This window comes from Haliaeetus albicilla, chromosome Z (assembly GCF_947461875.1).
Source record: "Haliaeetus albicilla chromosome Z, bHalAlb1.1, whole genome shotgun sequence".
Classification (NCBI taxonomy): Eukaryota; Metazoa; Chordata; class Aves; order Accipitriformes; family Accipitridae; genus Haliaeetus; species Haliaeetus albicilla.
Window position 1 is genome coordinate 55,020,431 of NC_091516.1, and position 24,983 is coordinate 55,045,413.

The 24,983-nt window shown below is 39.0% G+C and overlaps 1 protein-coding gene across 8 annotated transcripts in view; it reads left to right on the forward strand.

Annotated features, from left to right (window-relative positions):
- The window catches only part of BDP1 (BDP1 general transcription factor IIIB subunit), a 57,822-nt gene that overhangs the window by 22,599 nt on the left and 10,240 nt on the right, over window positions 1–24,983 (forward strand). For 4 of the 8 annotated variants that reach the window (XM_069776929.1, XM_069776922.1, XM_069776925.1 and 1 more), the window contains exons 18-37: window positions 507–738; window positions 1,211–1,398; window positions 2,110–2,326; window positions 2,770–2,957; window positions 3,512–3,713; window positions 5,223–5,338; window positions 6,035–6,254; window positions 7,374–7,558; window positions 7,989–8,051; window positions 10,154–10,364; window positions 11,395–11,609; window positions 12,575–12,965; window positions 15,958–16,074; window positions 16,383–16,419; window positions 18,220–18,303; window positions 18,972–19,203; window positions 20,731–20,888; window positions 21,532–21,673; window positions 22,257–22,443; window positions 23,658–23,718. In XM_069776929.1, coding sequence (XP_069633030.1) covers window positions 507–738; window positions 1,211–1,398; window positions 2,110–2,326; window positions 2,770–2,957; window positions 3,512–3,713; window positions 5,223–5,338; window positions 6,035–6,254; window positions 7,374–7,558; window positions 7,989–8,051; window positions 10,154–10,364; window positions 11,395–11,609; window positions 12,575–12,965; window positions 15,958–16,074; window positions 16,383–16,419; window positions 18,220–18,303; window positions 18,972–19,203; window positions 20,731–20,888; window positions 21,532–21,673; window positions 22,257–22,443; window positions 23,658–23,718 — 3,446 coding nt within the window. The remainder of the gene's footprint in view (window positions 1–506; window positions 739–1,210; window positions 1,399–2,109; window positions 2,327–2,769; window positions 2,958–3,511; window positions 3,714–5,222; window positions 5,339–6,034; window positions 6,255–7,373; window positions 7,559–7,988; window positions 8,052–10,153; window positions 10,365–11,394; window positions 11,610–12,574; window positions 12,966–15,957; window positions 16,075–16,382; window positions 16,420–18,219; window positions 18,304–18,971; window positions 19,204–20,730; window positions 20,889–21,531; window positions 21,674–22,256; window positions 22,444–23,657; window positions 23,719–24,983) is intronic. The other 4 variants (XM_069776926.1, XM_069776927.1, XM_069776923.1 and 1 more) reach the window with 3 other exon arrangements.

Here is a 24,983-nt window from a genome sequence, read left to right on the forward strand (position 1 = left end):
ACACAGCCAGGGCACCTGACCCAAAGTGGCCAGCGGTGTATTCCATACCGTGTGATGTCCCATCTAGTATAGGAACTGGGAAGTGGGGGGCAGGGAATCGCCGCTCGGGGACTGGCTGGGTGTCGGTCGGCGGGTGGTGAGCAATTGCCCTGTGCATCATTTGTACATTCCAGTCCTTTTATTACTACTGTTGTCATTTTATTAGTGTTATCATTATCATTATTAGTTTCTTCTTTTCTGTTCTGTTAAACTGTTCTTATCTCAACCCACGAGTTTTACTTCTTTTCCCGATTTTCTCCCCCATCCCACTGGATGTGGGGGGAGTGAGTGAGCGGCTGTGTGGTGCTTAGTTGCTGGCTTGGGTTAAACCACAACAAGTTAGTAACGCATGGCTCCATTTTAGATAAGTGTGTGTTAATAACTGTTTAAAAAAAAAACCAAAACACTTCTCCAAGACTCCTCCCACTTTCAGATGTGGTACTTAGGGATCTTATGTATTTTTCTAGGTCTAATGAAAGAGCTGGTTTACAAGAAGACAGCAAACACAGTGTGCTGAAACCAACACCTCTAAAGAGAGGCAGAGTGCAGAGACCAAAACCAAATCTAAGAAGAACTGTTGCAAGGCAAAAAGACCTGACAGATGAAAAAGATCCTGAAGAGGAGAAGACTGAAGGTGGAGAAGTAGAAAAAGATGTGATACACCATAGGGATGAAAACAATGATCCATGCCTCAAAAATGTAAGTTTCTCGAGCAGTTGCTTAGGCACACTCTTTTGCTGGGTCCTAAGTGGAAGCCTTTAGGTACATACCACATAATTTGTAAGCATAGCCTTTGCATGCTTTATTTATTCTTTCAGAATAAACTCAATCGTCATAGAAATTCTTCATGCTTGCGCTTCCATTGTTTTCCATGGATAAATGGATTACATGTCACTTTGTTGTGTTATTTGCAATACCAGATCTAAAAAGAGAAGTGCAGAGAAAAAAGGTCTTTTGGAAAAGAGATCACTTCAGATAAAAAATATGTAGAAAAATAACAAATTTTTACTTTCAAAGTATCTACTAATATTAGTTGGATGCACAGGAAGCAAGAGAGATCTTTTTGAGTGTTTTTGTAGAGATACTAAAATAGACTTTTTCCCCTGCTCTTCTAAAATGGAGCTTGAGCACATCTTTCATCTTAATAGAGTGAAAATTTTATTCCTTTTAGGATGTGATGGCTCATGGAGACACTCAGCCATGCCATGTGATGTTAGAAGGGGATGTCTCTACAGATTCTGAGATGATCTCAATACGTACAAGGCAGTGTTCCCAAGAAAAGTCCTCAGAAGCAGAAAGCTGTGAAAGCGGAAAGGGATTGTCAGATGTCTTGAAACAGGTTTCAGATTTCAATATAGGGTAAGGTTATTTTTTAGATGGAGAGAAGACATTGTTTTGAACCATCAATATCTCTACGTATTCTTCACTTCTACATTCAATTCCAGCATTAAAAACAAGTTTTATATCTATAGTGAGATGTTTAATCCAGACAATACTGGACTTAAACAAAAACCCAGGAGCTCAAAAGCACTGAATTTATATGCTCTTGGACATTAATTTGATCTTTAGACTGTAAGCCCAGTTTTCAAATAAATACATTTTTCTGATGCTCAGTTCCTGTGGTTATCTTCTCCATACTAGTCCTAACAGTGCATCCCTATGGGCTTATGTAAGTCCTTGAGTATAGGGTTTGGTTTCCTATTAAAGTGTCCTTTAAAAAAAACCAAAACAACTGTGCTGTAAGATTTACTGGGCAGTTTTAAACATGATGACACAAAGGCATTTGTAAAATGTGTATATTCCTCTCAAAGTGTGACTGGAAGTTGCAGTTGTTCTGAAATGGCATCTTTTTTTAACTTACCTTTGCTCACCTATTTATAAGATACACAGGTTTTTGGTGGTGTTTGATGTGCTTTTATTGAATCTTTCACAATGTCAGTAATTTTGTTATTGCTCTAAAACAGCTAAGGATTTCTATATTGGAGAAAGCTACATACTTGTATGTCATGCATGACTTGGACAATCACTGTTGTCCCATGCCTTTGATTGTTCTTTTGTTTGTGTTTGTAGGGAGTCTGGTCCTTGGAAGGAAGAGGATAAAACTGTTGTATCATCAACTCTGCTACCGAGGAGTCGATTCCAGAGACCAAAGCCAAATTTAAGAATGACAACTAGTAGAAAGGAAGTGCTGAATGTAAAGAATAAAGGTGTATCACAGAAAGATACCAACAAAGAAGAAAGTTTGACACAGTGTGACAGTGAATGTAACATCCTTCCTGATACAGATGTAAGGCTTTTGGTTTTTTCTTTAGTTACATTTGAGCTTTTGGGTTTGTGAAATGAAATACTGATGATTTTTCTACATGAAAACTCCTGTACTTTCCACTTGCTTGTATGCAAGGAGAAAAAAATTACATCCACTCTGTATCTCTTGTTATGTGTCCAGATGTCTGTCTGACCTGAGGTGGCCTTGGAGGGTTGATAGTGAAGACAGAAAAGTATTAATAGAAGATGGCAGAGAAGAAATGTAGATTTCAAGCTGTTTTGTTTAAAAGAAACAAATGTGTGTTTGTCCTGGAAACACTATGAAATTATTAGTTAGCAGTTACAGAGGGATTTTTGTGGGAAGCACTTCAGAGAGTGATTAGTACTGAACTTCGTGGACATTGTAATGTTTCCTTTTGGTTTAGTATCATGACTTCTTCTGGTTCTTGTGTTTACGTTTTTCAGAAAGCAGGAAAATATGACGTCCTGCAACCATTGAAATCCTTAGAAAAGGAGAAGTCACTTGGCTCTCAGGAGGTTTCTGAGAGGCCAGGTTGTAAGTCTCCAAAGACATTTTCAAGATCAGAGGATGGTGAACTCAAGTTTTGTTTACCTGAAATTAACCAAGATGACACCTCAACTACTAATGCAGGGTAAGTGCTTAGCTACTTTTCTTTTGAGTGTAACAATGAAAGTATTTTAGAAGGAAATCATTGTGCCAACTGGCAAAGAAAAATCTAATAAAAATACTGAACAAAATCTCAGTTCTCATACTTTTGACACTAGTGATACTAAAATTCCAGTTACTTCTGTGCTAAGCATTAAATTAACGAGCATTCATTTTACAACTGTTTCATCATCTGAAACACTAGTTTCATTTTCATGTAAGGAGAGGAATATGAGCTTGCTTATCAGAGAAACCATGTGAAAATGGCTTTATAGTAATAAGCAGACAGTAAGTTAATGTTTCCAAATGAGTTAGTTAATTCTGTTGTAGAAGTAGTTAGGAGACAAATGCTTTAAAATTTTTGCTGAAATGGACTTTTATGTTTGTAATTTAAACTCAGCAGAATTTTACTTTTACATGGTTTCTTTTAAAAACTCAGTTGTTTTTAATATGTAAATATAATGAACATGTGTTTGTTAATGACATACTTCTGTATTAAGTTTCAGATTTATTTTTTTCTGTCTGACTTTGCATTGATAGCAAAAATACCACTGAAGAAGAAAGTAAACAAACACCTCTTCAACCTGTCCAGTTAGTATGGAGCAGATTACAAAGGTACAAGCCAAACTTGGTAAGAGCTGTTGGAAAGAAGGAATTACAAATATCAGAAAATGAGAGGGAGGAAAAGCCTGGAGCAGAGCAGCTGGTATTGCAAAAAGATGAGTCTGCCAATAACATCATTGTAAGTCTTAATAAGTGCTTTGCCTTCAAAAATATGTTTCCAAGTTGCATGTTCTGTTTTATGAAGTTAAATTCGAACATTTAAGTTGCATTCCCTGAAGCTGAAACACCATACTAGATGAAAAATATCCCCAAACCCTGGTATGTTGAGGTATTGCAGGTATGAAATCAGTGAAGTCTACAACTTGTACTATTAATGTCTTCTAGAAAATAAGGATCTGATTTTTATTGGATTGCATGATAGGAAGAAGGATTATGCACATTTAAGGTAAACTCTAGAATAAAAATGTGTTTTATATTGCAGTACATAAAAATCAGCTTTACATTGCAATACATAAAAATTAGCTTTTTTGCTCTTTTTATCTTTCATTTGGATGAATCTGTGTTGATGAATCTAGTACAGAGCTATTTTTCTGTTTAAAAAAAAATAATAAAAAAAAAAGGTCTTACTAATTTGGTAAGCTTTGACTGGCTTCACCACTACAGTGCCTGATGCTCCTTTACTTTACATGGGTAAATTGAGTCATTCACCTACACTTTGTATGTCCACCGACACTTTACTAGGCACTGCAAAAGGTATTGAAATCCTCAAAAGCCATTATAGTGTGATGAACTCTGACTGTTTTGCGGGTTGCTCATGAATCACGTCATGGATATAGGCATCTCCCCGCAGACTTGTCTTAGATCTCAAACGCAGCTCAGCATTGTAAGAGTGACTTGTTTTTTTGGAGTGGTTATAGCTGGTTTTGTTCTTGAATCTGTGTAGAGCTGGCTTGAAGTACTTGTGTGCTGCTTTCCCAGAGAGGAGCATGAGTGCACTGGATCTGTAGTCTCCCTCTCAGTGCTATGGTGTCAGATCACCCCTAGCCAACAATTCAGCTTTGTCTGTTCTAGACAGTGGCCTGTGGACCATGCACGTACATCTGCTCTGTGCTGTGCAAATCTATAGAACCACAGCAGGTCTGATGCTCCTTTGTACTGATAAGGCTGTCACAGTCCTGAAGTGCTGAGGGATATGTTCGGGTGGCTTCTTTGTAGAAACATGTAGCAAATACAGAAGTAAAACTAATAAGCCCCTCTGAATCTGAGGTTATGTTATAGTGGCTTGGGTGTATCTGTGCTGTGCTCTGTCTGCACTGTCCAATTTTTGAAGGCTTTTGCATTTACCAAAGTATTTTGTTTCCATAGTGCTCTGTGTAATAGAGGGTTGATTGAATGCTAAATAGAAAAGTGTTACCCATAATGCCTGGGTGCATGTAGTATTTAAAAGCCTAACCCTAGCTAGGCCAGGACTAAGAAGACTTCTGTTCCTACTTGCCTATAAATTGAATTATGTGCTCAGGCAGGTTACCCTCAATAAATATAATGTGATTCTTTTCTTGATTCAGATCCGGAAGATAGCACAGAGATCTGTAGGGGGTTTTGTGGGTTTTTTCTTTATAAAATACATGCCCGTTTTAAAAACTTCTGATTCTCTTTTTCTTCATGCTTTTTTAATTGCAAATTAAAGGGTGAAAATGAAGCTGTATTGTGTCAAGCAGATGTATTGAGCAAAGAGGAACAGGAACAGCAAGAGGCGCCTCAGATGCCCTTTATTTCTGAAAACGTATTGTATGAACAAAGCAGGTGAGGTTAGAGTTTAGCAAAATTGCATTTGAAAAGCTTCCATCTGGTGCATAATGAGACACCTTTCCAAGTGTCAATTCTTTTGTTCCTTGTTACCTGTCTTTCCCCAATGTTTAATTTTCAGTGCCTACAGGCAGCTTCTTCCCAGGTTTTCAGAGCCCATTTTTAGTTGAGCTGAGCTACTTGTCATTGTTTATCTGGTACATACTTGATCTATATGAGCTTATAGCTCTTTTTGACCAAGATTTTCTTTTATTGGGTTTGTACAGCTACCATACACAGCTACAAATTTTGTAAAGTGTCAAAGATCCCAGTGTGCTCTTCTATTTTACTGCTGCTCTTGTTAAAATAAGACCTTAAGTGTGTATGAGACTGCAGATACTTTGATGTTGGTATAGTTAGCAGCACAACTTTTTTCTTGATGTTAAAAATGCATTGACAAAGAAATCCTTTTATTCCTTCTCACAAGTTAACCATAAATGCCCCTAGTGAGAAATATATATTTGAAAAGATAAGTTTCTCAATTTTAAACAAAACAGTATATCAGTCTCTAACTCTCCTGTATTAAGGTTGATTCAAAACTTAATGAGTGCAGAATTGCTCCCCCCCACCCCGACCCCAAAGTCAAGTGACATCATTTTTAGGTGTTTTTTTTTGTTGTTGTTCTGTTTTGTTTGTTTGCTTTAAATTCACTAGTGCTGAAAAATCCATTTCCCAAGAAGGCAAGCTGGGTGCTCTGAAACCAGGACAATTCATAAGGAATGGATCTCTGAGAACTAGACCAGACCTAGCAAGAGTATATAGTGAAAAAGAATCTCCAGTGGCACAAAAACTTGTTGCTGCAGTTGAGGAAGAAGCAAATAAAGGAGAGAATCTACCTGTGGTAGAAGAATCTGAGGAACCTCTTTCCTCAAAAGTAAGAATTCTCTTCAGATATTTCTGACTATACTTTCTGATGCTTGGTTCCACACCAGCTGTTTTAAGACCTCAGAATAAGCTGGTTTAAGTGGATAAATTAATTTTGGACTCGTCAGAATTACATTCTTTAGTATTTGCACCCTACTATGAGGTCTTCTAAAATTCTGTTAATGACACATTGATAATATATAGTCTTCTTTTAATAAATCTAAAGACTTCACTTGAACATGACTGAAATACAAAATTTGTGATACATGAATAGTTAGTTACCTGCATGCCTGTCCTGGTTTTGGCTTGGATAGAGTTGATTTTTAGTAGCTAGTGCAGTGCTATGTGTTGAGTTCAGTATGAGAATGTTGATAACACTGATGTTTTCAGTTGTTGCTAAGTAGTGTTTAGTCTAAGGTCAAGGATTTTTCAGCTTCTCATGCCCAGCCAGCGAGAAAGATGGAGGGGCACAAGAAGTTGGGACGAGACACAGCCAGGGCACCTGACCCAAACTGGCCAACGGGGTATTCCATACCATGTGTACATCACATCTAGTATATAAATGGGGGGCGGGGGGGGGGGGGGATATCACCGCTTGGGGATTAACTGGGCGTCGATCGGCAGGTGGCGAACAATCACACTGTGCATCATTTGTATATTGCACTCCTTTTATTATTACTGCTGTGATTTTATTAGTGTTATCGTTATCATTATTAGTTTCTTCTTTTCTGTTCTATTAAACCGTTCTTATCTCAACCCACGAGTTTTACTTCTTTTCCTGATTTTCTCCCCCATCCCACTGGGTGGGGGTGTGTGTGAGTGAGCAGCTGCACGGTGCTTAGTTGCTGGCTGGGGTTAAACCACGACAATGCCATATTTCTGTTGCTGGGTTTCTTCTGAACTCCTTGGTGGTTGCTCATGAAAGACTGTATTGGTTATAGTATCTGTTTTTATTAGGTAAATACCTCCTCTAAAGGAGTAAGGAACAGTAACGGGTGCCATAAACTACTTGAAAGTTTTTAAGCAAAGTTTTGTCTCAGATTAACAACTTGATCATAACTTGCCATGCTTTGTTTTACAGGTGATGTATTTTGTGCTAATATTGTTGGGTTTTTTTCTCAAATCTAAGGATGATGCAGAAGTATTGTTGTTTGTGGGGAATTTGGCCAAGAATGACAATTTAGACATAAATCCAAAAAGTACGAACTCAGAAGCACTCTGTTCCTCTGAAAAATCACCTGACTGTCACAGCAAGGGAGAACAAGAACATCTATCTACAGATGCTATAGGAAGCATTCAGGATAGCATAGAAAGGTAAAGTTCCTGGTTGTCAAAGTAAAAAAAGCTCTTTAAAAACTTTGTGTCCAGTTGTTTTCATACAGCACTTGCTTTTTGAAGTGTAAGCTTTGAACTCTACTAGTTGTTATATGCTACGTGCTGTGAATGTCACTAGATGGCATCCTTAGGTAATATAAGAGTTTTTAACAGAATTTTCCTCAAGGCCATTTTCCTTTTTAGAAGGTATGTTGCAGGTGAGAGTCGAAGCAAGTAATCAGAGTTCAGACAGCTGAACTTCTCAGTAATACATTCTTAGGGTACAGTGCACTATGAATGTGGACCCTTGAAAGGAAGACTGAGCAGTGCCATTTGCACTCACTTATAATTGAGAAGTGGTAGGCAGAGTAACATAAAATGAGCTTTCTGTATAAGATGTATTCTGAGTGTCTTCACTTTTTCTTTCCAGCAGGAGAAGTTCATGCAATGATGTGCAGTGTCCTGGTCCCTTGGTGGAAGGGATGCTTTTTATGTATGTGTAATAGGAGGCAGATACTGCCATTTACATGTAATAGTTCTGGGTTATGTTATAAGCTACCTTTTACTCAATCTTAACGGACACAGAGCAGCCTCAAATCAATTTACTTTTGCTGTTTTCTAAAATTAGCTTCTGGTTCCCATCTGTCTCTGAGCCTCTGCTTAAAATCTCTTTCATAACTTAACGTTGAAATCATATCCCAGAGTCTTTATGCTAACAAGGCAAGGGCCTTACCTTACAGTCTTCTTGGCTTCTGTGATGGTAGAATTTCAGAATCATAGAATGGTTGAGGTAGGAAAGGACCTCTGCAGGTCATCTGGTCCAACCTCCCTGCTCAAGCAGGGCCACCTAGAGCTGGTTACCTAATACCATGTCAGATGGCTTTTGAATATTGCCAAGGATGGAGACTCCACAGTCTCTGGGTAACCTGTGCCAGTGCTCCGTCACCCTCACAGTGGAAAAAGTGTTTCCTGATGTTCAGAGGGAACCTCCTGTGTTTCATTTTGTGCCTATCACCTCTTGTCCTGTCACTGGGCACCACTGGAAAGAGCCTGTCTCCGTCTATGTTTACACCTTCCCTTCAGGTATTGATATACATTGATGAGATTTCCTCACCCACTCCCACCAAGCCTTCTCTTTCTGCAGGCTGAACTGTCCTCGCTCTTTTTAGCCTTTCATCATTGGAGAGATGCTTCTGTCCCTTCACCTTTGATAGCCCTTTGCTGGACTCTATCCAGTAAGTCCATGTCTCTCCAGTGACCAGTTCTGGGTGCTCAAGTACATTACTGCAGGTGTGGCCTCACAGCACTGAGTAGGGGGGAAGGATCACCTCCCTCAACCTGCTGGCAACACTTCTTCTAGTGCAGCCCAGGATACCGTTAGCTTTCTTTGCTGCAAGGGCACATTCCTGGCTCGCATTCATCCTTGTGTCTGCCAGGACACCCACATTCTTTCCTGCAAAGCTGCTTTTAATCTGGGTGCCTCCAGTACATAGTGGTGCCGGGGGTTGTTCCTCCCCAGGTGCAGGACTTTGCACTTCCCATTGTTGAACTGCATGAGGTTCCTGTCAGCCCATTTCTTCAGCCTGTCCAGGTCCCTCTAGTTGGCAGAATGACCCTCTGATGTATCACCCACTCCTCCCAGTTCTGTGTCATCTGTAAACTTGCTGAGGGTATGCCCTGTCCCATTGTCCAGATCATTAATGAAGAAGTTGAACAGGACTGGACACAGTATTGATCCACAGGGTACACTCTTAGTTACTGGCCACCAACTAGACTTTGTGGCACTGATCACCACCCTCTGAGTCTGGTCATTCAGTCAGTTTTCAGTGCACCTCTTTGTCTGCTGATCCAGCCCATACCTCTATCAGCTCCCCTGTGAGGATGTTAGGGGAGATAGCGTTAGAAGCCTTACTGAAGTCAAGGTAGACATGATCTACTGCTCTCCCTTCACCTATCAAGCCAGTCATTTCATCATAAAAGGTTATCAAGTCAGTTAAGTGTGACTTCCCCATTGTGAATCCATGCTCACTACTCCAAGTCACCTTGTTGTTTTTTATGTGTCTGGAAATGGTTTCCAGGATTAGTCATTCCATCACTTTCCCAGGGACTGAGGTGATGCTGACTGTCCTTTAGTTCCCTGAATCCTCCTTTTTGCCCTTTCCCGAGACATGAGGTTAAAAGCCCAAGATATCTGTCTTACTGATCTGAAAGTGCTTGAACAGATGCTAGAATTTCACCCTGTTTAAAAACAGTAGTACCTTGGGCACTGGAATTAATTAACATAATGTTCCTATGGTTGCTTGATTTTGGGGACATATGGTGGTATAACTGAAATTTTGTGCTCTACCTGACTTCTTAATGTTGTTTTCCTTCCATAAGATTTTTCCAAAAGTAATCAGAAAGGTTCACTACTGCAGAAGAGCAAATTATCATCTTTTCACATTTTTTCTTCCTTTATGTTTTTTTAAACTTCTCCAACTAAACACATAAAAATGCAGAGCACTTAAGTTCATTTCTAGCTGGAAGTAATAAGCCAAGCTTGTAGAGTGTATTTTGTAGTTCCTGACAAGTAAAAGTTGAAAAATATTTTTGTAGGTCCAATGATATATTAAATTCTGGAGAAGAAAGTAAACAGAATGATACAATGCATCAAGTGAGGGAACCCCACTGGAACCCTAGGACAAACCTAATGAGAGTTACTAGAAAAAGAGATTATCCCAAAGAAGGTGAAAACAGAGAAGAGGACAATGCTGAGAACAGAAATTCAGAAGAGAGTTTGGAGTTAGAAATAACAGGTGTATCAATGGTAAGTGCTGATCATGTATTTTGAGCAATTTATACCTCGATTCTTCTGTTTAAGTTCTTAGAACCATAGATGGCACAGAAATCCAGTATATGGCTGGGAAAGGTTAATGTGATTCTTTCTTTTTTTTAATTCACTATCGGAAATTCTGCTGAGTAGATGGACCCCGCAATCTAAAAAAAGTGGGAATATTTAATGTACAATGTTGTCTTAAGTTTTACAGTTTATACTGTCAGAAGTCTGCATTATAAATACCTGCTAACACTGTTACCAATTAATTTAATGTCTTTTATTCATTGAACAATGGAAATTAAGACAGCTGTCTAACACTAGATACTACCTAAAATCCATATAAATACACTTACAATTTGAAATGTATGTGAACAAAGTTCAGACCTTCTGCTTAAATTTGCTCAGCAGGGCTAACCTAGCCCAGACTAGTTCCTTCTCTGTCTAAAGTTGTGATACCTGAATCAAGTTTATCTGGTGTTCTTCATTTTCTGGATGGATTACTAAAATCTTTCAGTTAACATATTATTTAGTATCCATAGTTGACAGAACTGTGCTTGCTGATGTTTTTTTATGTTCTGGGATATGTTTCTGTATGTGTTTTGAATATTTAAATACTGTTCTGTAAACTAGGGTAGTTTTTTCTTCCTGGTTTGTTCACAGGGCGGAAAGAAATAACTTTTCCTTCCCTCAAATTGTTCTTAAAATTAATAAGTAGTTTTAGAAAATGACTCATCTTTCCAGCTTCTGAAAAGTCGCTGCTCTTGATAAGTTGAGCAAGGCATCGGTCAATTAACTAGTAGCAGCTCTGGGAATTCAGGCATCATAGATAATACCATCTAATGACACTTCTGCTATGGAGCCCAGAATTAAAGAAGATGGGGAAAAATGTCCTAAGCTGTCAGAGGTGACAGCTGGGCATGTTTTCAATAACCTCAAACTTAGTCCTTTAGATCTTCTTGTCACCAAAACCAGTTACAAATGTTTGGCTCTTAATACAGTGGTAATTGTCTCCTCTGTTCAGCAAAACTCCAGTAACATAGTGGAAGCTGCATGTTTCTCAGAGGCTACAAGAAAACACAATTTTACAGACTCTGTTGAAGAAACATCTTGTAAAAGAATCAGGCAGGATAGTAGACTCCAGTCTCCAGAGATTTCATCAGAGAGCGAGAGTCAAGTCGAACAAGAAGATGATTCTCAGCTTTCTACTTCTCAGGAAAATTCAGACAATCTCACAAGGTAAAACAACTAATTTTGGTTTGTAAGCTCAACTGATTGGTTTTGGCTTTTGTTTTAAAAACATGATTAGCCATAGTTCTACAGTGTGTTAAGTGAATGCATGCAGGATGTCAATCCTTGTGTCTTCCATCTGAACTCTACTAGATGCATACAGATAGCTGTAAGTCTCTTACCCTGCCTGCACTCTCGTAAAATGAACACAGCCAGCGCTCCCACCACTCCATACCAGGGTCCACCTTTGGTTTCAACAGGAATTCCTGATTTTAAAGGGAACAACTGTGAAGTACCCATATTGGGGCCACAGGGATTGTGGGATTAACCTAAACAAACTGTGCTGGAAGTGTCCTCTGCTGCTATTTTTTCCCCTCCCCACCAGTTTACCAAGGAGGATGTTTTTAGGGGGAAGTTTGGAATTACTTTTAGTACCCAAAGTGGTCACACCCATCATTTTGAGGAGGGAAACAGTAAGCAGCTGATTATTGAAGAGATTGCTGTCTGAGAAACCAGACCAGATAACCAGTTATCATCTAACAGTTCTAGTTTCTAGACATCAGTCTGATCAAATTAAGTATCATAGTTCAGGCTTCTAGTATAGCTTTAGCAAAAGAGAACTGGAAATGTTCTCATGGTGTAAAAAGCACGTGACTTCTACATCCCTCAAAATGAAAATGAATGCATCCTTTTCTAATCAAAGAATTCTGTATCTTGTAAATTTAATTGTGCAGCTTTCCAACACTCTGAAACTGCTTAATACACATAAGTACTTTGTGCATACATGTTATCTCTGATTAAATTGTATGTGAATGCATTTTTGTCACTATATGTTAGAAAGTAAATAGATTCTATTGTTGGTCACAAAGATCCATTTTTATTCATTGAGTTTTATTTTGATTTGTGGTACCCCTTTTTTTGGAATGTCTTGGACTTCATTGTTTTTTTAAACATGCTTTTGCTCTGTACTTTAGAAGGTTGTCCAGAAGGTCATCAAAATGGATAGCACTGCCAAAACATGTCTTGGAGCTAAGAACTGCTGCTTCTTCTGCCTCTGAATGTGAGGCTGATTGCAGTGAGAAGTGGAATCAAAGGCAAGAAGTTAAACTGAGTGCTACTAGAGGTAAAAGTTTGAAAACTACACATAGAAGGAAATCTGGAAAGAAGCACAGAAGTTCAAAGACAACCTTGGTGACCCTCCGGGCTTCTCAAGAGGAGGAGGAGGAGGAGCCAGATGACTTCGAGCCTGATGATGAAGATGAATGCTTTGCACCGGAGGAAGTAAACAAAGCTCCAGTGTTTGTTCCCATAGGTCTTCGATCTCCAAAACCTGTTCCTGTTCAGATAGAGGAAACCATGGAGGAGGTATCATGTAGCTGGGTTCTGCATACATAGTTTTGTTTTGATTGTTTAAACACCTTTTATTCTAATTGCATCTCCAAATACTTGGGGTTTATCCCAATTTAGTTTAATTCATAATGAATGGCCGTCAGAGTAGCAGGGATGTTACTTGGCACATGTACTTGGTTTTGAACAGAATATGACATCAGTCTAAGTTCCAGTTATCTTTACAAACTCTATATAGGTCTGCAGGGTGCTCACCAGTTCATTTATTGGGATTGAATGTAGGCACAGGCTACCATGCTTACTATGTGCTTTGAGGTCCAAGGTGGAAAATATGGAGCATTTCAATTTTACATGTGAATGTTAGGGAATGAGGGAGGTGTTTCTGCATCTGGTCTCCCCCTCACCAAGAAACTTTTAACTGTATTGTTGAGCTGACCCTGACCCACAGCCAGGCACACACACAGCTGCTTGCTCACTCCCCTCTCCTGTGGGACAAGGAGAAAACAGAAGGAAGGTAAGAAGACTTATGGATTGATATAAAGACAGTTCAATAGATGAAGCAAAAGCTGCATATGAAAGCAAAGCAAAATAAGGAATTTATTCACTACTTTGCATTGGCAGGCCACTTCCTGGAAAACAAGGCCTCAGCCAATGTAAGAATTACTCTGGAAGACAAATGCCATAACCACAAATGCCCTTGTCTTCTCCTCCTTTCCCTGAGCTTTTATTGCTAAGCATGGCATTATATGATATGGAATATCCCTTCATTCATTATGGGTCAGCTGTCCCAGCTGTGTGCTTTCCTGACCTCTTGCCCAGCCCCAGCCTACTTGCTGAGGCAAAGAGTAGGAAAACAAAAGCTTTGACATTGTGCAAGCACTGTTCAGCAATAGCAAAAACACTGGTGTGTTTTCAACACTGTTGTAGTTATAAATCCAAAACACAGCATCATGTGGGCCGCTCTGAAGAAAATTAACTTCATCCCAGCCATGCCCAATACAGCCTTCACCCTTTATTTCATACCATTTGTGTCATGCTCAGGTCCTACACTATCCAGTACATCCTTATTAACCACAACTTCTCTTCCTGTCCTTTGATAGATACACGGATATCATTCCCTTGGTCTGTGGGCCACCCCCTTAAAATGTCCATCAAATGTCATTTGAGTTATTTAGTCCATGCCTTTGGCTACATGTATTAATGTGATTGCTTAGGAGAGGTGGCATGTTGTGTTGAGTTTTTGGGCACCAAAGCCAGCTTAGGTTGGTCACTGCTGCACTCGCCTTGTTTCTTGTGGGGCTTGTCTTCCCTTGATTCATGTTGTTCTTGCTGTAGTACTTAGTACAGGATACAACTCAATGGATTAAAAAAAGTTTAAACGTATATCCATTTAAATCTCTAGCCCTTGTCCCTTTGGTTCAGGCTGTAGAGTTCGACACTGCAATGGAATGGACTCCATTCCTTGTCCGTGTTCCAGCGTGGGTCCTCCGTGGACTGCAGTCCATTCAGGGGTGTTCCTGCTCTGTTTGGCATGGGCAGATGCATGGGCGTTGGTCCCTGCAGTGAGACACCATCTACATCTGTGTCTATTTTTTTCAAAAGCCGTATGTTCTGACTCTTTCATGGACCATTTGTAGAGTTGGAAATTTTAAGCCTAGAGTGCAGGCCTATGTTTTAATTGTACTCTTAGACTAGAATAAAACTCGAGACTGTAAGACTGTAGCAAGACTTGGTATCGTGTCTAGTAAGACCAGTCACTAGAGAGGAAATGGCATACTTTTTTGTCATCAGGAAACTGTTGAGGTTTGGGAACAGTGGACTCTGTTCAAGGCCTTGAAATGGGCTGTGCTGAAAGGTTTAGACATTTTTCTATTTTTTTACCTATCATTCAGTGTGACTTCTTTGCATTTTTTGTCCCTTTTAGCCTGTCTTATCTCAGTGATGTGTCTTCACAGCCCTTTTTTTTTTCCTTTCTTTTTGCTTCATTCCAATCTGTTTATCCAACCTGTTCCATTCATACCTCAGATCTTCATCACTACTTCTTCCCATTCGCTGCAATTCTTTTTGCTTACTACTACTAGTCATCTTGCTCTCTTCTCCCATTGAAATCCTGCTTTTTGTCTCCTGAATTAATCACACTGTTTCTTTCTCTGGGTCAAACAGCAAGAGAATTTAAAGCTCACTCAATACACTAAGGGAGCCTCTAGAATAATAATGGACAGCAAAGTTGTTGCACAGAAAGTTTTGCTGAATCCCTTCATTTAGATGTGGAATATATTATGTGTGGGGATCATGATCAAGTTTCCTGGTTTAACACAGAGGAGCCATGAGTACTAGTAAGTGATAAAGTTAGATAACTGAAGACTCAGCTGTTGCCAAACTTAAATAGATCAGTGGAAGGTATCTGTAAAAGTGCAAGCCTTTGAAAGCTACCCAGATTGACCAGTGTTTTTCGTAAGAACCTCACTGCAAATACTCTAGGCTTCCTGGCATATTTCAAGTTCTTGTTTCTGAAAACGCTAAATGTCTGAAGTTCTCAGTGAAAAGACAGTGTTGAAGAAGAAAAAAAAATCATAGCTAAAATGGTGGGTGGGTGTCTGTGTGTGGGGGGATGTATTCCCTGGTCTTACTTTGGAAAAAGGCTGGACTGTTTTTCCTTCCTGAAGACTTAAAAAGCAGAAAAAGTGTGAAAACTAACAAAATCCATTTGAGGTAAACAGCCACCATGAAAGATCTCAGCCACATAACTTAGTTTGGTGGAGTAATAAACAACTAGAAACAAGGTCTGATGCTTCCAGTTAGTTACAAGCAGCACTACCAGTTCTGCCTCCAGTTCACACAACTGCTGCCTTCTTAAATCATAAGGTATGTAGTATAAGACTTGATTTTTGAGAAGGATCCCACTAAATGTTCAAGATCTGGTAAGTATATGTGGTTTATAAAAATTTGCATTTGACAAATTTTCTTTTGGGGCTGGTGAACTGAAATACTTTTAAAATTATTTTTACAGCTGGAAATAGTTGTGAATATACCAGATGTGCAGGTGGCTACTGATGTTGAAAGTCTCTCGCATGCATCTGTCCAGCCAGTGGTAGAGAGGGAGGAAAAAGTAAACACCTCAACAGCTGTAAGAATGTCTTTTGTTGTTGTTGTTGTTGGGTTTTTTTTTGCTTTTTGTTTCATAGCACATACAGAGCTATGTGGACAGTGTCAGGTTGCCGTGTCTGCTTGTAACAGTATAGCTTAATAGCAGTCTCACACAGATATGAGGGACACAGCTATGGGAAAACTATGTAAGTAAATATTGTTACCCTTTAAAATACCCTTTCAAAGCCAGGGTAACCTTTAGGCAGAGAATTTACCTGTAAGCATTAAATTAAAATTGTGGACTTATTTTTTTATAGAACTTTGATATTGCTTTTCTTTTTATTTAAGGAAACAACTGTACATGAAAATCCAGAGGTGGACAAAGGTAGATATGAAACAATCTTGTTCGTATCCTTCCCATTAACTTGCTACCAATACGTAGTTATTCTTGCTGGAAGTTTGGAGGTTTATGTATCTTATAAAAAAACCTGCTCATGAGATACTGGATGCTTTTATGTTTTGGAGATTTAAACCATTTTCTTTCTTGCTGTTCTCTATCAAGTAGGGGGACCAAGCATTGCAAGGTTCTGTTTTGCAGGGTCAGAATGTGCCTTTTGTGTATTCTGTCTATCAGTTTCCCATGCTCTGGTTAGTTGTACCAGAAGAAGAGGAAACTTTGCAAGTGCTTACTTGCAGCTTGCTTGACATGTGACTGAGTGATACAAAGAGTGGGCAGATTCATAGCTTTGTCATCTCTTGTGGTCTGTGACTTTAATATCCTGAACTGGTAAAATAGCATGTGTGACAGACTGTGATCACAGTCTTCCAGAAGCAAGTGTTCTTACCATATGAGATATGTTACAAACTCTTAGGGATCTATTAATTTTTAGAATAGCTTTCACTTGTAAATTTAAATACATTCTCAATACATCTTCCTAGGCACTGGAAGTTGAGTGGGCTACTGTCTTAGTTGAAGGAGGGGAAGCCTATTTTGTTCTTTTGATTTATTTCAGTACAACGGTTTTGGAGGGTGGAAATGTTTTCTTGGATACGACCAGTTAGTAATAGGCAAAGGGATGTATTGTGGATAGAAATTAGGAATTGGGAGTCTCAACTAGAATGTGGATCAACACTATAGGTTATAGATTTCTGTGATTAAACTGCTACCTCTTTCTTTTCCATTTGTGGCGGGCTGACCTCGGCCAACTGCAAGATGTCCACCCAGCTGCTCTCCCACTCTTCCTCTTCAACAGGATGAGGGGAGAAAATAAAATGGAAAAGCTCCTGGGTTGAGATAAAGACAAGGAGATCACTTACCAAAACAGACTCAATTTGCAGAAAACAAATTTAATCTATTGCCAAACAAAATAGAGTAGGATGGTGAGAAACAAAGGCAAAAACTAAAACACCTTCCCCTCCCCACCTTCTTAGGCTCAAGTTCACACCTTCATTTCCCACTCCTCTCCCTCCTCCCCACAAGGGGCACAGGGGGATGGGGAATGGGGGTTGCAGTCAGTTCCTAACACTTCATCTCTGCTGCTTCTTCCTCCTCATGCTCTTCCCCTGCTCCCGTCTGGGGCCTTGCCTGTGGGGTACAGTTCTTCAGGATAAGTCTGCTCCATGATGGGTCCTCTACAGGATGCACTTGCTTCAGGGAATATCTGCCTGCTCCACTAAGGTCTCCTCCACAGGTTACAGGGGAATCTCTGCTCCCACGTATGGAGCACCTCCTCCCCTTCTTTCCTTACTGACCTTGGTGTTTGTTTGCAGGGTTGTTTCTGACACTTTTTCCCTCACTCTTCACTGCTATGCAACATTTTCCCCTTTCTTAAATCTATTTCCCAAAGGTGCCACTGTCTTGGCTGACAGGCTCAGCTGTGTCCTGTGGTGGGTCAGCTGGAACTGGCTGTGTCCAGGGCTGTCCTCCTGCTGCCAATACCTTGCCACCTGTACCCAATATGCTATTAAAGGGAATAATGTTGCTGCTCAGTGTTTTTACAATAGTTTGAATTTAGTAGGTGAGAATTGCTGTCTGTCTACAAGCATCTTGATCCATGAATGGCAACAATTTAAAAAATATGTACTTCACTATATTGATGATAGTGTCAAATGCTTTTTGAATATGGATAAGTGGATTTCTGGTTAAGGTGCTTGTGACTTTTAATGTGTGTGAACAACTTTGCAGGAATTAATGATGGAAGCACTGAAGCTGCCATGACTTTACTTGCAATGGGTGATCCTATGTTCCAGTTAAAAACAAGTACTGAAGGTATGATCTGATTTATGGGACAAAGCCTTGCTTGTACTTTCTGGGTCCACCTAAGGATGGATGGAGCAGTGGCTGCAAAGTTCTTCTTCCACATGCCCCTGCATAGCAGGAGATCAAGAGTCTTTTATGTTTTTAGTCCTGCTGAATTGTAACACCTAGTGAGACTAGGCAATGCAGGTTGTCTGGAAAAAGGCACCTTAGTGGATATTGCCAACTGCATCACTGTGCTAGAAACATGTTTCTGAGACCTGTTTTAGGAAGGACATGTTTGAATTAATCTGGTCACATAAATTGGACAAAAGAAAGGAATCGGGCTTAAATGACCTTAACTATCAGTGGTCTTTTCAGGCCTTTAACGTGAAGCATAGCTTTTTCTGCCTAACTAGCTACAACCTGAAATTACCTGGCTTTAGTCTATTTTTTTTTTATAGACTTTTATTTAGAATTTATTATTTGCTTTCATTGGTTGAATATTAGTTTCTGCATTCTTACTATCAAAAGTGTGATCTTAGGACTGCATTTACCAGGGATTTGAATTTGCGTCTTTGGAAAATGCAGACTTTGTTAAATGAGGTTTGAAGCTGAACATCTGTAAAATAGCTTTATGTACATGCCAAACCTGAGTCTTTTAAGTTATGCTTTCCTATTCTGTTTATTGTTCTAACCAGAATGGACACACATGTTACCCGCTAAAGATGAGTTGGATATTGCCAATAGCCTTGTAACCCACGCCTACTCCAAACAAAATAGAACTTCTAGTCAATATTTACTTTCTTCAGACACTTCTACCAAGGAATTGGTCCCTTCTGAGGATGGAAGCAACATTAATGTAGAGGATCAAAGCACTGGCACAAGAATAGGTGTCGAAGAATATTTTGAGAAAAATGCTACAGATACCAGGTGAAATTACTACTTCATTTTCTTTATGGAGAGAGATCCTCTGATACTGCTTGCTTTTGCTAGGTTCTTTCTGGCATTTTTACTGAATTGCAAGCAGTCTTGCTTTAGTGAATGTTTCTCAGTTTCTGTAATTTGATATGTAATCTGGAAAACCTCTCATGTCTCTTTCTTGCAACTTTTGTGAGATGTTGGTGTATAATTTGGGGGATGTAGAACTTGTTCTTCACTCCTGAAGTTAAGTTTACCCTGGTGGGGGAGAAAAGAATATTCAGGCTTAGTTGGTGTGTATCACTGTTAATTATGAAGCTCATTTTCCCAAAGTACTTTACAGCTAATCAGGCCAATGCAAATTGCTTAAGTGTCACTGCTGCCGTGGGATGTACATCAAAGATTTAGAGCAAAGGGATGTCAAGGAACCAGCTGATCTTCTATCATTATGTTTTTTAATGCTTTATGTTTTTTAATTTTGTGCAAGCATTTGTGAATGTTGAAACAGCTTGATAGAACACCTTTTCAGAAAAAATCTGCTGGTGATCATGTATTATTTGAAAGACTATTTAATTTGTTGATTGCTTAAACTATCACATTATACTCCTCTAAAAAATTATAATCAAAGATATTTTAAGTCCAGTGGTTCTTTTATTGTATTATTAATCAGAACTTACTACCATGTGATCAGTGTTAAATTTCTGATCTTCTCATGTTTTTTAAATACTTCAATTCTCATTTTTTTTTCTGTAGGTAGGGAACATCCTAGTTTGCAGTATACCTGTGTCCTGGTTTTGGCTGGAATAAAGTTAATTTTCTTCTTAGGTGGTATAAAGCTGTGTTTTTGATTTAGGATGAGAATAATGTTGATAACACACTGGTGTTTTAGTTGTTGCTAAGCAGTCTTTATACTAAGTCAAGGACTTTTAAGCTTTTCATACTGCCCTGCCAGTGGAGGCTGGGAGTGCACAAGAAACTGCGAGGGGACACAGCCAGGACAGCTGACCCAAACAAGCCAAAGGGGTATTCCATACCATATTACATCATGCCCAGTATATAAACTGGGAGGAGTTTGCCAGGGGGCACCACGGCTTGGGGATTGGCTGGGCATTGGTCAGCAGGTGGTGAGCAATTGCATTGTGCATCACTTGTTCTGTATATTCTCTTAGTAGTAATAGTAGTATGACTTTCCCTTCCTTTTCTGTCCTATTAAACTGTTCTTATCTCAACCCATGAGTTTTACTCTCCCCCCCTCCCCCCCGATTCTCTCCTCCATCCCACTGGGGGTGGGGGGAGTGAGCAAGCGGCTGCATGGTGCTCAGTTGCCAGCTGGGGTTAAACCACGACAACCTGCCTGTTCCAATTCCCAGATGATCTTTATTTTTTGTTCCGCCAAATAGTCTTCTGTCTCCTCTGCCACCTGCAGCCTGTATTTCAGCTCTTCATTATCTCATCTATTCCATCTCTCGTATCTCTTCTCTGCACTAACTGTCAAAAATCAAGAGCTATATTGATGGCATTTTTCCTTTTTAATTGCAGTGATAGCTCTTTGCCTACAGTGAATAGTGTGAGACTGACAAGAGGCAGACTCCTGAAGCCTGAGCCAGCCTTTGGAGTATTGAGGTCCAATGAAAACATAATTCAGGAGTCACTTAATACAAATGTACCAGTGGAACAACTAGAGCAAGTTGAAAGTGGTAAGCCTGTTTCTTATCCTAGAGTTCTGAAAATGGTTTCTTCTGGTGGGTTCACATCTCTTCATGAAATGAAACTAAGCTGGAAGTCTTCACCTTCTGTTCATGTTCACGGATGATTTGTCACCACTGTAATGTGGGGCATCCATGTATGGTATAGTTTTGTACATAAGTATACCTTTCAGTATAAAATTAAATGAAATCTGAATAGCAGTTTTTCCATGCAGGTCTTAAATTACCTGGAAAGCCCTTAAATTACTGGACTGCTGATTACAGAAATACAGTACAATACAATGTACTTTTTTCTGTTATTACTGTCTTTCCCTTCTATTAAAACCAGAAGGGAGATAAACAGAATTGTTTCCATATTCTTAAAGCAGTTACAAAAAAAGGTGGTATTTAAACTCTTAATTATCTTCATATCACTGGCAAAACATACAACATACCAAAGGCAAGATAAGACATATGTATACATGCGTACATATACAGCAAAATTGTTAATTATTTTGTAGTGTGTTTATATATCTACATCTACATATATACATTTTAATATACAGAAACTTATATGTAAAAATAATATGCATGTCTATGTACACACGCACACACACAAAATATTCTTTTAATTTTTATTCTTATATATCTTAAGAGTCTACAACCCTGAGAGGTACTGCTGAAATGCAGAAGGTGGAACTAGAACAGGTCAGACCAGCTGCAGGTGATTCTTCAGTTCTTCATGATTCTGCAACTAGAAGTGTAGAACTTATCAAGCAAGTAGACGAAACTGAGAGGTAGGACGGATCACCAGTTAATACTGACTTTATTCTTAAAGTCTCTTAAAACATGCAGCTGAAGTGCATGTGTAGTATGCGTCTGTAATGGAAACAGTGTGCTTATAGATATTATGTGTGTTTATCCATATAGGTGTACAGTTTAGACTTTTATTTTTAAGGTTTTTCTCTCTTGCATGTTGTCCTGCAGCTTTTGGAGGTAAAACATTAACTTAGTTTGCTGTTTCAGAACTTAGTAATCACCTTGCTGCTTAATTGTTTCTCATGAAACTATCTGAAAGGAAATGTTAAGGAGCTGATCAATTTAGAAATGTTAATGAGCTTGTAAGGCTTCCTGCTTGGTCATGCTTTTAGTAGTAAAGTCTCCATTAGTGGTGTTAGGGACTCTTTTTTCCTGAAATACTTTAGGTAGACTTGTTTGACAATTTGCATTCCGTTTAGTAGAATGATGTTGTTTTTAAAGAGGTGCCCTGTTTCTCTGCAACTACATAAGCTTTATATTAAATAATTAATTATACAGAATTTAGCCCATGCGCAGGCTATCTTCAATTGGTTTCAAATTAACTAGATACATACCTTACAGAACAGAAAAAGAGATGAGAGATGCTTGTGGAAACTCAGGAGACTTGAGAGCTATAAATGCATCACCAAAACCTGAAAAATCTCAGCTTGGAGTAGAGGATTGTCCAAATCAAAGTTCTGTGGATGGATTTCCTGAGCAAAATCCTTGTCCTCCTGAGCACAATATATACACAATCAACTTTACTCAGGTAAAGAACTTTAATTACAGTCTGGAAGTGCCCAGTTTCTGAAATTCTGTAAAGGAGGAGGTTTTCAGTGCAAACATACTCACCCATTTAAAGACCTGGTACTTCAGCTAGTGAATGAAGCTTTCTTTTTTGCAAAGGCATAACCAAACTTAATATGTCAGGCAAACTTAATCTTTGCAAGCCTTGGTTTATAGCATTTCAGCTATGAGAGAGAGAGAGAGAGAGATGGAAAATTTTGAACAATTTTTTTAAAGTTTTGATGGAAGAAGTTACCTAGGACTCAAGTATTCATTCAGTCTGACCTCTTACTGTTATATTTGTTTAAATTAAAAGTAAGTTAAAATGTTACTGCTGAACACAGCATTTTCATTGTCACCTTCATTTGCTTTGTTTAAAACAAACTTCATCTTTTGCTATGCTCTTTTCCATTTATTTCAAAACCCAATTAAAGAGTTTTACATGCATATTATCATGGACAATCAGTATGTCTTTCACACCCATTTCTTTGCAGTGTTTTGTGTATCCTTGTTCTGGTATAAACACGTAGTATCTTATTTATTCATGAGGGAAAGGTTCATTCTCAGTTTCCTCAGGTTTTCTAGTGTTGCCTGAGATCAGTGTAAATGCAGTTATGATGGAACAGCTGATGTGTAGCAGCTTGTTTTCCCAGTGCAACCTGTTGGTGTGTCAAGGCTGATCTCATATTAGAACAACGTACAAGAATGATTTGCCTCTTACAGAACTAGCAGAGAGTGTGAGAAGGGGCAACCTGCCGTAGAGTACTCTTGGTTTTAGCAAAGGTACATGCCATAAAAGGGAAGGGATAGGTGAGTTGCAAAGCTTAGTGTTTTTCTTTGGCACTCAGTGGTTTTGTAATGGTTGGGGGAATTTGTTTCGTTAGTGCCACTGAGCAATTTATTGTGTGAGTCATCTCTGACAGAGTTGTGCTGCAAGAAGTATAAATTTATTTTGACAAACCATCAATACAGACGATGAGCTGCATATAAATTTTATATTGCCCATGTTTCTTGTCTTGTCAGGCTAATATCCTTCAACCTAGAATAGCTAGAAGTAAAAGCTAACAAATGCAATTATGATGATGTCATTAGAGTTTTTTGGCTTTTCAGCATTTGACATGCTTTGTATCTTTCCTGTTTTCCAGAGTTATTTCTCAAATTTATTAACTTGTTCTATTTGAAATGTGTTATTTCTAGAATGAAGCTTGCGCTCAGGATGCTCAAAAACAATGTGTAAGCAGCACAGAAGAGACTTCAGGTATAATGTGCTAATATTCTAAGTTAGCAAAAACCCACACTTGTGTATCTTGCGGTTACACAAAGATGAATAAAGAAAAACCTAAAATGTTTTCATGGACATGATTAATCAATCTGTTTCATCAATAAAAATAATGACCCACAGCATAGTGCCATTTGCCTCCCTAGCTTCTTATCATTACATTTCATTAACACAAACTAGACTTGGGAAATTTTTGAATGGTACTTCATTAAGTTTAAATATGAGTGGAAGGGAAACTTCTTGCTCTCTCCTCCCTGCTGTTAGCTCCTGCTGCTTACCTCATGCTAGGTTTAGCAGTTGTTAGAGCCTTTTATGAGCCTCTGACTCACTTACACGTCAAAAGTTGAACGTGACAGAGGGAGAGAACCTGTGTAATTTTCCACTGGCTTAGTGAGCTATAGTGGCTCATGAAGTTGTGGAGTGCATGCTAGTGTCAGAGTTGTGTGAGTAGGAGGGCTGGGCTGTGCAAGTGTGGAGCAGGGGAGAAAGAAGAAGAGGGGAAGAAAAAGGAAGACGACAGCCAGACTTTTTTTTTTAGCTGTAGTGAGTCAGCAGATTAATGCCTAACTGATTAGATGTGATGAAAGGTATGAAGGTGATGGCTGCTTTTCCCTAAAACAATTTGAAATGGAGCTGGTTTGAAACCAATACTTGTCTAAGGTATGGGAAAATTGCTGTGTCAGAAGCCCAGAATACTTACTTTACATGGAAGCTGCAGTCCAAAGTTGTAACTCCGGAGCATATGCAAAAGATAGGGCTAATACTTCCTCTTAGACATCTGTTGTTAGACTATTACTGCAAGGATCTTGGGAGAGAGCACCTTAAATCATATTTAATTAGATAAAGAACCAAAGTGAGTTGAGGTTTGAGTAATAGCAGCTTTACATCATCAAGAATTAGAGCTGTCAAGTAATGGAGCGGCACTGTTGTTTTCCATCTTCTGAATACTTTATAAACGTTTTCTCCTTAAATTCATTCTAACGGATGGCAGTTGGCAGTTATCTGTTTGTGTCCATCTGTTGACAAAATTATTTACATTTTTAATTTATTAAGTTCAAGACTATACTCGGCTCCTCTTCTGCAAGTCTGCAGTGAGGGGAAAAATCCTTGTGTTTGCCATCTAAATGGCAGACTCATGCCATTTAAAGAAGTTACTTTTAATACCTGACAGTTGTAATTAAAGACAGAAGGCCATTTGACCACCATTAACCAAGTTTAATTAAACTGCAAATTGTTCTTTAATG